This window comes from Triticum aestivum, chromosome 5A, assembly GCF_018294505.1.
Source record: "Triticum aestivum cultivar Chinese Spring chromosome 5A, IWGSC CS RefSeq v2.1, whole genome shotgun sequence".
Lineage (NCBI taxonomy): Eukaryota > Viridiplantae > Streptophyta > Magnoliopsida > Poales > Poaceae > Triticum > Triticum aestivum.
The window spans coordinates 66,237,669-66,249,796 of NC_057806.1; the positions used below are offsets into that span (position 1 = coordinate 66,237,669).

A 12,128-nucleotide genomic window follows, 5' to 3' on the forward strand; every position below is an offset into this window, starting at 1 on the left:
TCGCAGGTTTGACTGTTCAGGCTATGGTGATCATAAAACCCGTATAACCGACGAAACAGGTATGCAAACAAATATTTGCAATAACATAAACAAATCTAAAAGGTTCGCTAAAATATTGCTGCAACTCAAAATCTGCAAGCTCTGCTCTAGGTACTTTCTGTGACCAACCAGGAGGAAATAGTAGAATGTTGTCGAAAAGAAGGTTTGGTTATGCATGCTTGCCGATGAAGTTTGCACTTGGTGAACTGCGGTAGTTTTGTGACACGGACGTGTGTGTAGACATCCTACATTTGTATAAATGTATTTACAGGTATACCAAGACAAGCTCTATATGGAGGACATGAAGTTCAGTTCTTTCAAGAAAGTTGCCAGATCACTTGGGTATGACGAGAATGGCATCTCCATAGTGTTATTTCATTCGGGGGCAATTTTTTGTTCGTTAGAAACACTGCAGAAGGGGAAGCTACATGTTGATATGTAAAATTCCCTTCGTGACTTGTTTAGGAATGACGGCGCTACACCTAGCTAGCGCCATGGACGGCTCAAGGTCGCTTGTGATGAGATCATCAATCTTGAAGGACAGGTTGAGAATATGGACCTCTTGGACGACAATGTCGTTGTTGTTGTAAAACATGGTGTTGGTGTTTCAGTTGAAATAGGCAAGGGCAGTCGTCCCGAGGCTGCCCTTATTCAGGCTTCCAGATCGAGCGGCACCTTTATCGATTGAAGTCATATCCTCTGACATGAGTAACTTATTCCCCCTTATTTCTATCTTATATCTTCAACTGTATTGACATCAAAACAGTGTCAGGATTATAGACATGTATCGTCGTTATTACCAATCAGATCAGTGGTACAAGTCTTTGTTCCTTGATGCCGAGTGTTTAGCCACAAGAGGCGTTAGAAGAGCCCCGACGGAATCTATCGAGCCTTCTGTCTGTGTAGTCTGCAACTTGACAAGGTTAAATGTGAGATTCTTTTCATTCTGAATAATATCTATGGCAACATCTTACATTTAATCCAATTAGCCTTTCCTTTTAATTTCCCAGTATTCTAGGGAAAGCAAACGGAGCTCATGGAACTGATGCAACCGTAATCACACACTTCGACGGTACTGTTGCTTATAAGCATGCCTTTTGCTGATATGATAGTTTGCATTAACTTTGTAATCTTTAATTGCATGCCAGCAGTTCTCTGACTATGCTTTAAATGAGAGCAGTTTACATCGCTAGGATATGGGCATCAGAGATTAAGAAGAAAATGGGCTTGACAGAATTTGTTATATACATCTTTCATGTTCCCTCTGTAGAGCGCCCTTGGGTAGTTACTTCGTTTTGATGTTTTAGGTGCTATCCTTATTGCTTCACTGTCAAAATATAATTATTGCCTTGGCCAATAGAATAAGATGATGACTTGTGGAACATACATTTTAATAGGTCACTACAGACCAGAATCAGCGGCGGAGCCAACGTATAAGCGTTGGGTTCACTTGAACCCAACAAATTTTGCTTCGTACGTGCGCGTAGGGACATGTTTGACTAACCTGAACCCAGTAAAAAATTCTAGCTGACCCCATCAAATATCGTGAGCAGCTAAGCAAAGGGCCCAAAAGCCCACAGGCACTTGATGCCCAGGCGGCCAGCCGGCCAGGCCTAAACTATGATTACTCACGTACTCTGTACTCGTGTTTTGTTGTTTATTATACATGCACACACACGTTTCCCTAAAAAAATATACACACGCACGTAGGCAAACACTTCGTCGAGTCGTCGTCTGTTAGTTTTCCGATTCGCATCTCTCCTCGTCTGTTTGTGTTCCTTGCGTCTAGATCGACAGGGACAACAATTTTCACCAAAATTTGAGGTAATTAGGTTACATTGCCACATCTCGTCATCTTCTGTCTATTCTATCTAGCCTAATAGCCTAGTATACCATAGTGATTTTTTTGCCCTAGTTTTTGCTATATATTTTTCAAATTTGTTATGTGGGGAAAGATATATTTTCTACAATTAGTAATGTGGTAGTGTTCAATCTTTTTAAGGCGATGAAAGATTGGAAGGGGTCGCTCTAAATGTGAGTGGGTTTACAAGCTTCGTTTGCTTGATGGTATTTATTTTAAACTTGTCAATCTAAGTTGTCATTGTTTCAATATCTCGGGAAGATGAGAAGCTAAATCTGGAGCTTTAAAGTTATTTGACACTACTCTATTATTTATAATATGTAAAAATGTGCTTTTATAATTTTATGGAACTGGTATGCCTTGCACTCTTCAGTTTTTAATGCAGCACCAAATGTTCGTCATAGTGTTTATGGGTGTTATAATTTTGTTGCAACTAGACTTTAATCTTCATAATTTAGTGTCAAGTTCTCATAAAAGAGTGAATGGGTGAACCCAATGGCCAAATTTTCTGGCTCCGCCCCTGACCAGAATACGAGTGATATCTATATAACATAAAAAGTTACCCAGGGAATCGGACTAATTGGTTTTGCTTGCTTAGTGCGTGAGGGGTGCACTGGTTGTAATCGCCCCTAGGGGCATCCTGCTGTACTTTGTCTTCTTCCTTATTTCAGTGAAGTGCTGCTCCGACAGCTTTTCGTCAAAAAAAAGTGCTAAGCACCAGATTCCCATTTCTTGATAATGGCAAGAGTCTCTGGAATTGGATTGTGGTGAAGAGACTTATTATCCGTCGATACATGTTGGTTCAGAGAGATCTTGTGTTGTGGTATGTATAAGTATGCCATTTTTATCCCTCTTAAGCTGAGCCTGAAGATTAAACTTATATGGGATCGCTGTTATAGAACTTTGGTCAAGTTTTAAAATAAATTCATTCACAAAAATGCACACCGAATGATTGAAGACATGCTACCATGCTGCTTGCAGGATGTCTTTGATACTAAAGAGAAAGAACATGGCATAAGGCCATCGATGATGTGCTGCACAAAATACATGCTCTCCATCCGTCAAGGAAGCAAGTCGTAAATCAACATGGTCAAGTTGTAGTGACGTGTTAAAGGCAAAAAACTTTCACACATTTTCTGTTCCATTCACAATTATTTGAAGGGCTGCTTATCGGTTTTAAATCTTGAAGCTTGCACGGTCACTAATATGACCATGCTATTTTAGAGTGATAACCTTCATCTCAGGCAGTAATGAAACATGAAATGCCAGTTGACTAACAGTAATAAACACCAAGAATACTGGTTGATGTTAATGGGAATTAGGAGGTTATATTTAGACATGATTAGCGATGATTCATTTTATGCTCTGGTGGAATGGGTCAAGCCGGTTTGCGTGGTGAGTATTGTCCGTTACATGTTTTAAGACCTTCGGCGTGAAATTTTCATACTAACTACATATATTGTTTGTGCAGGATGAATATGAGTTCAGAAAACAGTTTTTATTATACTTGCTAAAACATTATGGAAATGAAGCTAAAGACAACTTTTCATATATTGTGAAAGAATTTCTTAAACGCATCATCTAGATATTAATAATTTTATAATAGATGTTTAGTTAGAACATCACTCAGTTTGTTACATGGACATGCCATTAATGTTTCTTTTTGGCAATTTACATTGCAAAAATGTACTTTAATTAGTACTAATTCTATTTAAATTGTGTTTGTGTTATATTGTCTGTATGTGTGAAATTTAACATGCATTATCTTTATAAAACTCTTATAAACTATTTTAAGAGTCCGTGGCAACGCACGGGCATTGTACTAGTTCTATTTATCCCACACAATCAATCCTTGATTTAATTAGCAGCCCGCCCCATTCTATCCACTATGTGGCCCAGTACAGACTGGCTATATGAAAGTGTGTGTGCATGCAGACTTAAATGGGTTTTTCGACTTGCTAAAAAAATATGTTTTTCGAGGCTAACTTTAACCTAATGTTAGAGCAATAATATATGACATGCAACTTACATAAAGATACCGTCAAATTCGTATGTGAAAGGAGCTAATGATATAATTTTCACATTATACATCTCATATTGAAGAGAAGCTTGTCCAACATCGTCTGAGATGGTTTAGGCATATTCAGCGCAAGCCTCCAGAAGCTCCGGTGCATAGTGGACGGCTAAAGCGTGCAGAGAATGTCAAGAAAGGGCGGGGTAGACCGAATTTGACATGAGAGAAGTCAGTTAAGAGAGACCTGAAGGATTGGAGTATCACTAAAGAGCTAGCTATGGACAGAGGTGCGTGGAAGCTTGCTATCCATGTGCCAGAGCCATGAGTTGGTTGCGAGATCTTATGGGTTTCACCTCTAGCCTATCCCAACTTGTTTGGAACTAAAGGCTTTGTTGTTTTTGTTGTTGTAGTCAAAAGCGGTCTTAAAAACCGCATTAGACCTATAGATGGAAGGAGGGAGTACAGAACATAGCATGGCCACTGCCACATATGATTCAGACGGATATAAAAGTTAGGAGTAAGAATATTACCTCAAGTGTCCGTGTACAATACTTACGCGTAATAAAACAACTCAATCTCGAAGCCGATCTAAATAGGAAAACCCAGACATGGGTGTCCCTTGATCTTGTAGATCTATTTTTAAATCTCAGCCATCAATCTTTATGATTAACATAAATAAAATCAATACATATAAGAGTGACAGAAGGAGAACTATGAAAACCTCCGTCCTAATATTAAGGTAAAGATAAAATGCGACTCGACCTAACAGAGGAATATTTTGTAACCCTAATTTCTGTAAGATGAACAAAGGGTTGATCAATACTCCCTCCATCCCATAATGCGAGACGTTTTTTTTACTCTAGTGTAGTGTCAAAAAACATCTTACATTATGTGAATCATGCGAGGAAACGGGTAAACAAAATCCAATCCATTTTCTGCTCCACTTTACTATAGATTGCAAAGCAATGGACAAACTTCCCAGCAAAAGATAACAAACAATGTCAAGGCTGTTTACATTTTTGTACACACAGCAGAATTCCCAGAGGATTGGACCTGATCGCTAACCAGCCAAAAACCAAAGAGGGGAAGAGGAGAAACTGGGAACTTCAGATAAGAGATAACAGCTTACCCAAAGGCTCCCAACAATACTAAATTCTTCAAATGAAAGAAGCAAAGTTATTTGACAACAATTTGCGTTCTCAAATTCAACATCCTCCAGAGCACTGAGGCCTCTAGCTCTCTGCCGATCCAAAGTTCCAAACAGTCCGATGCCAAAACTTTACAAAATTACCGCAAGCTTATCTTCTGATGTTCCGATTCGAAATAACTGCAAGAATTTCAGGTATCGTCAACCTGAGAATGGAAGACGAAGCTTGGAAATGTTGTGGTGATGTCCCTGCTCACGATGGCAAAGTTAGCTTGAGAATTATATAAAGAATAGAGGTACTGGAAATATGCCATATACTGCTCACGTCTAGGAATCTGTCTTGACAAAAATAAAAGACATAAAACCTAACTATTTTCTATTAAAGACTTGTAGCCTTCTGGCTCCCGACATGCAGTGGTTTGCTTGAGGCTGAAGCACTAACTGAGCACACATGTTTGAAATAATTTGGTGCAGTTCATCAACAGTGCATGAATTCCCAAATACTTGAGCCAACATGCTTTACTCAATAGCACTATTTGCATGTACACAGCTGAAGTTTGATTAACCACATCTCAAGTATGTGACTCTCCAGACAACACTGTTTCACATTACAAGATATTTCAATGGTAATTTGGCACTAAATCGAGAATGAAATTTCTATCAATCTTTATTCAAGAGCAGCAGGTAACTGGCAAACATAAGCGAAGAGCACTGTGTTGAGGTGTGGAAGATACATAAAAAGAACCAACATATAGAAAAAACTAAATTTCTTGAGTAAAATCAAAGAAAAACTTTGTCACTTGACACTAACTGAGAAATAAATTCTTATCCACGAGCATCAGTAAACCGTTAAAAGTAAATGCACTGAGTAGAAGATACACATAAAAAGAACCATCATATATAGAAAAACAAAAGGAAATATCTTACTTGAGGTACTGGAGAGTCATGTTCTTCAGTAAAGATGGATGTCGAAGAACCAGATTGTGCCACTCTTCCCTGTCAATTTTTCCATCATGCTTTGTGTCTGCCTCCTCAAACGTCTTATCATGAGGGGAAAAACAACAAATTTAACATGGGTTACAATCATCATGCAACAGGAGGAAAACAGGGAATGAGGAATACTTGTATTGAAAAAGAAAGAAAGGAAAACAGTATTCGTGCAATTTAATAATAGAAATGCTATGTGGAACTGTCATATACAAGAATCGAGAATTGCAGCACTACATAATACAAGTTAGAGAATTAATGCCTAATACGTGCTATAATCAAGGGTTAACAAAACAATCATGGACAACTGTAACACACCTTATCAATTATGTTCTCTATAATTTCATCAGACAGATTCATTCCTGACTCCGCAAGTGTGGCAACAACCATCTGCTTAACCTGATAACCAAATATATGCGTTAAGATGAAGCAAACAGAGAAAGCTCAACCAAACGATTGACACACTGCACAAACTTAGCCTCAAGAATACAATAGCAGTTCTTCAAAGCTAAACGATATAATTCCTGAATCTCAACAATAAGGCCAACTGCAATATGTTAACTCCCTCCGTCCCAAAATATAAGATCATTTTTTAGACACTATGATAGTCTAAAAAATGATCTTATATTTTGGGACGGAGGGAGTAGGAATTAAACCTCAATCTGTTGGGAACAAGACTGATAATTCACCTTTTTTTTAAATAGTAACAAGCCTGATTGAACTACTGGTCTCTTAACTTTAGCATAACCATTAACCAGCACTACCCAGATACTGCCTCTACATTCAGAGAATTGTTTCATAACTTTGTAAACCCTCATTCAATCAGTGATTATCAGAAAGCCTGGGCCTTCCTATCATCAGTTGTGTGGGCATACATGGTCACCATACCATAACTACTCAAGATAACTGACAAGGCCATCAAGTTCAAAAGACATTAACTTGAATAAAGCATAATTTCATGTATCAGAGACAATACAGGAACATTTTGAATTATTTACAATGCTGTACAAGCTAATATATTTAGCCAACATGCTAGACCTGACGGGTTACAACACTGGAAATAGTATCAATACCTCCTGTCTCTCAATGAAGCCTTGTTGCTTAAGATCATATAGCTGGAATGAAACTGTAAAAGATGACATGAACTTCAGATCTTCCAGCTCATAAAGAGGATGTGACAAGGCAGGAGCATAACATAAAATATTAAGATCCTTAAATTCCTCTATTTAACCACAAACACAAGTACAGTATCCAGAAATTGATGATTAAACTAGGGTTGGTGAGAATCCTTGCATACATTTATATTTGAAGAGGTATCACCATTATGATGATACAATCTAGAGTCTGGATATAATTGCATATTTGGGAACCAAATTCTCTAGCTACAAGATAAATGAACTCACAGTCAATTTTCTCTTCAACTGAAGCATTTGGGTGAAACACTGAGAGTGCACGAGCAAACTCTTCAAACCCTAAAATTCCATTGTGCTTTGTGTCGAACAAATCGAATACCTGCACAGGCAGGGAAAATATCAAGAACACAAGAACATAATGTGTAAAAAAGGTAAACTATTTGTCAATTCATGCAGCAATAGTAAAAGAAATGATATTCACGCAGCTGTTCCTTTTACATATAATGACATAATATGGTCCTCAACATTTTTGGCTTCCAAGTTCTCAAAAGGAAACTCTCCAGCTAAAATTGATAGATCCATCTTGGTAAGTTGATGACCTTCCATACAGAGGAACACAGCCATGTAATTTGAATAAACTTCAAGTATCAAAAAATAGCTATGGACTATGCATTTAGCACCAGTGTCTAGTAACCATGAAGAACTAGCCAAATGTTGGATAACCACATCACAACTCAAATATAGAAGCACACTGAGTTTTGACAAGAGATACACAAGGCATTCCTGCTGATAATAAAATAAACTACAGGGCAAATCAGTCAAGTGATGCACATATGCAGCTTCCAGTTAGAAATAACACAATACTGCATGAACATGCTGAATCAAGGAAAAAACTAACTCTGGTGCATGCGATGCACGTCACACTTTTAGGAGCTATGATATGTCATCAAACTGGTACATTATGTAAGAAGAGTATCATCTCAAAGTTATTGCTATATTCTTTTATTCAAGAAACTTGACATATAACAGTATTGCTTTAAAGCAAGCATGCATGATAACACATGCTCAGGGTAAAAGAGCGAGAAGCCTACAAATTTCTGAGCTGGGCAAAAAAGGAAGCATGTGGAGTAACAGACAGGACAAAGGGCACCCCATGGGCCACAGAAGGTGAATACTTGAAATATTCACTGTCTGATCAAATTGTCTTGACCACTGGTTGAAGGTAGCTAACAGGTAGACATAGACTGCACATGATTAACCAATGATGGACATTATTTAGAAAATTGTCTAGCGAAAATACAAGAAAGAAAGGGTAGATCCTATTTCAGACTCCTGAAAATCATATAGTAATGCTCGCGAAACCATGCCATGGGCTGAATCGGATACTCCGAATCCATATCGGAATTTGTATGTTATTAGCTCTATCCAAAATCCTGCCAAATCGGAGTCGGACTCCGAGAAACGCATAAATGGCTGAGTAATACTATGATGCATGAATATCTGAAGCGAGGGTCAGCGGAATTCTGCTAACTCATACTATTTCCACAAAATAATTACGAGTCAATTAGTGCATGTGTTGCATCAATAAGTATTGAACAGAGTTCAATTGCCGATACAACATCAACAATCAAGAACCCCTGAATCTCATTGATTTTGACCAGGTCCCTAAAAATAGCAAGTGCATGGCAGTAATACTGATACCAAATATGCAACGACAACATCATGACAAGCAGCAGTACACAGCAATCAACTGCGTTGAACTAAAGCGGACTTACACGATCAGCGAAGAGGCTCTCCTTCTTGCTCGTCTTGAAGAGCGCTAATTGGAACTCCTCCTGCACAGTGCGAATAAATCAGAACGACAGAGCCACAGCACCCGGCGGATGATTCACAATACCTAAATACAATCCTCAGAACATAACCTACAGTGATACGCAATCTACAGTGCTTACATACACAGAATTGAGCTGCGAAACAAGCACTCGTCAGCAACCACCTACCTTGTTAATCAGCCCGTCATCGATCACGGCGCTGCTTATCTTCTTGAAGAGTTCGTACAGCGCCTCGACCTCGCTCACGCTAACTGCGCCACGCACAGAAATCCAACCCAGTTCAGCGCTCAATTCAGTTCAGTTCCCCCGCCACGAAATTGAAGCAGAAAACAACGGCGACCAAAAGCGCAGAGGGACGTACAGACGGTCTCCCGCGCGAGGACCTGGGGGTCCTCGAGCCCCCGCGGCTGCTTGAGCTCGAGGTCGCAGCACTTGAAGAGGACCGCGAGGAGGTGCTTCACGCCGTCGAGACACTGCACCATGGTATGCGCTCCGCTACCTCCGCCAACAACGCCCCCGCGGGACCCCCTCTAGTCATCGCGGCCGCCCATTCCGCGGCCGACCGGTCTTCGATCCTGCGCGGGTCGACCACCACCCAGTCAGTCAGCCGCAGCGCTGAACCCGCGTCGTGAGGCGGAAGATCCGGTCGCCCGGGCTCTGGACTCTATAGCAAAGGGGGAGCGGACGGGCGTACCTGGGGGTCTCCCTCCGGGAGGGGAAGGAGCGGCGCGTGGGGCACGATCCGCCCTCTCGCTCGCCGCCGGTGGTCGTCGCGGGGGGCGGCGGGGTGGCTAGGGCACCGGGGATTCGAGGAGGGGGAGAGGGAGGGGGGAGCTCTGGCGGCAGCGGCAGCGGCAGCGGCAGCAGCGGGCGGAAGGAAGCAATCAATCGAGTAGCGTGCGCGGACGGGACGCGTCTCGTCTCCGCCCCGTCGTTTTGTTTCCCTGGGGTGGGAGTGGGAGGTTCGTTTGGGGTGCGCCGACCCCCCGTCCGGGCCTCGTTGCCATTTCGGGCTCATGATTGGGCTGCGGGTTCGCAGGGGGTGGGGCCCACCGCGGCGAGCCACCGCACGCAGCAGAGGAGCCAAGCCGGAAGGAGGAGGAGGGGGAGAGCGAGCGAGCGAGGGAGGGAGGCCGCCCAACTGTTTAGTTCCCCGGAATACTTTACGCCTGTCTCCGTGCCACTCGCTTTATTTTTTTATTTCGGTCGCCATCTACCGTTTGCTTGTCTGCCTATAAGAGGTGATTTTGTTGATAAGGCAGTGGAAACTTTTGAAAAGAGATTGAGTGAATATATCACTTATTTTACATACTGTCTGGGTTTTTTTTATAGATGATACATAGACCTTTTTTTCTCTCCTTTTTCTTCATGTCCCATGTACTCCATGTTGTACATTATAGGGGTAGGGCTAACTATGAGAGTTAACAAAGTCACATCTAACGTCCACATCATTTGATTTTACCCGGAGATTCGTGGGGATTTTCTTTTCTTCTTTTTCCTGTTTGATTGATCAAATAATGTACAAGTTAGATGTGAATTTGTTAATTATCATCTAGATGAGAATTAGCAAATATGTAGATTATAGCCACGAGCCATAGAGTTTCAATGTATGACTACATGCTAACGTGCGGTTTGCCGTCCCATTCTCCACTCGTGTGATTAAACTTTTTTTTCTCCAGCGGGTTATGCGGCCAACTGTTTTCATTTTGGTTTATCCACATTGGCTTGGTTTTATTTATATTGTGGCAGTGTTTTTCTTTCATTTGTATATCATGTTGAGGCTATTGAGGACAAATATTTGTTATGAGAGGAGAGTGATATTGCTACGTGCGTGGTTATGGAGTCCTTGCACGTTTCGGCCGTAGCGTCTAAAAGTGATGGTTGTGTGAGCCCCTTGGGAAATCTTATTTCATATTGAAACCATTGAATTGCTGCTATCATGCTAACATGGGTCACGCATGAAGCTCTCGCTCGCTCGGCTTGGCTCGCTGCTCCGCTAGCTCGCGTCATTTTGTTTTTCACTCGCTCCATTGCTAGCTCCAAAAAAAAAGGCTATTGTATTATTTATTCGAAGAAGTTCACTATTCAGAAAATCTTTGGTTTTAATATTTTTAACTTTTCAAAAATGATTTAAAAAAAATGTTCATGAGTTTAAAAATATTCATGGATTTAAACAATGTTCTTAAATTTTAAAAAGGTTCTTAAATTAAAAATATCAAATTGTAAAATATTTGTGAACTTTTAAAATAATCATGAATTAATTTTTTTTTATATTTTTATTAATGTTTATGACTTATTAAGTGTAAAATAAAAAAGAGAAGAAAACAAAAAATATAAAGTAGAAACAGAAAAAGAAAAGGCAAGAAATAACCAATAGAAAACCCATTAAATCCGGTGAAAAACATAGAAAATGAAATAAAATGTAAGAATAAAAAGAGAAGATAAAAGAAAAAAACAAACAAGAAAGATAAAGGCAAGAAAACCCAAAAGAAAAACTATTTGAACTGGTGAAAAACACATATAGAAAGAAAACAAAAAATCAAGCAATACCTTCTCATAACCAGGAAAACTAGCTGGCCCAACGGCACACAGAGGGGCTCCTAGCATCTCCCACAACCCTCTATGAGGAGGCTCCAAATCTGGAGTTCCCGCTAACAGAAAATAAAAAGCTTCAAATCTTTTTTTAACTTATCTTGCATGTAATGTCCAATGAATCATTCAAGCATTTCAGTCTGGCATAGCAGACAATACCTGTCGTGTGGTAAAAAGAAACTAGAGCGGTAATCCATTTCTGAGTCCAGGCTCAGCTGCACCCGCCTTTACGAAAAAAATCAAAACAAATACTAGAAAAATTCAAAAATTTACAAATTTTTTTGTGTGGTAGATAATTTGATGCGTGAGGTACGCTTTAGTTTTCAAATCATTTGGACATCTGAGCAGCTCTCGGCAAAAAAAGACAAATTCGGGGTCTGTAAAACATGTTTATTGTTCAAGCACTGTTCTGACCTGATTTATCTTTTTTGCTGCGAGCTTCTCAGAAGTTCAAATGATCCAAAATTTGGAGTGGACCTCACGTGATAAATTGTCTACCATGCAAAAAAATATTGATTTTTTT

The 12,128-nt window shown here is 40.1% G+C and overlaps 1 protein-coding gene across 1 annotated transcript; it reads right to left on the reverse strand.

Annotated features, from left to right (window-relative positions):
- Positions 1 to 4,827: 4,827 nt before the first annotated feature.
- LOC123102331 (calcineurin B-like protein 2) lies at positions 4,828 to 10,006 on the reverse strand. Its single transcript, XM_044523637.1, has 9 exons — positions 9,708 to 10,006; positions 9,375 to 9,588; positions 9,182 to 9,264; positions 8,957 to 9,016; positions 7,452 to 7,560; positions 7,122 to 7,174; positions 6,367 to 6,447; positions 5,989 to 6,101; positions 4,828 to 5,310 (listed from the first exon to the last, which is right to left on the reverse strand). Exons 2-9 carry the CDS (start codon positions 9,493 to 9,495, stop codon positions 5,253 to 5,255), a joined length of 678 nt encoding a protein of 225 aa, XP_044379572.1. The 5' UTR covers positions 9,496 to 9,588; positions 9,708 to 10,006; the 3' UTR covers positions 4,828 to 5,252.
- Between the last annotated feature and the right edge of the window lie 2,122 nt (positions 10,007 to 12,128).

Bases quoted from the DNA above. Each gene is read 5' to 3' on its own strand.
- LOC123102331 (XM_044523637.1), bottom strand. From the start codon at position 9,495: ATGGTGCAGTGTCTCGACGGCGTGAAGCACCTCCTCGCGGTCCTCTTC. The intron at 6,448-7,121 runs GTATTGATACTA...TTTGGTTATCAG, and splicing joins GCTTCATTGAGAGACAGGAG to GTTAAGCAGATGGTTGTTGC. The intron at 5,311-5,988 runs GTAAGATATTTC...CATCGTGAGCAG, and splicing joins ATGACTCTCCAGTACCTCAA to GGACATCACCACAACATTTC.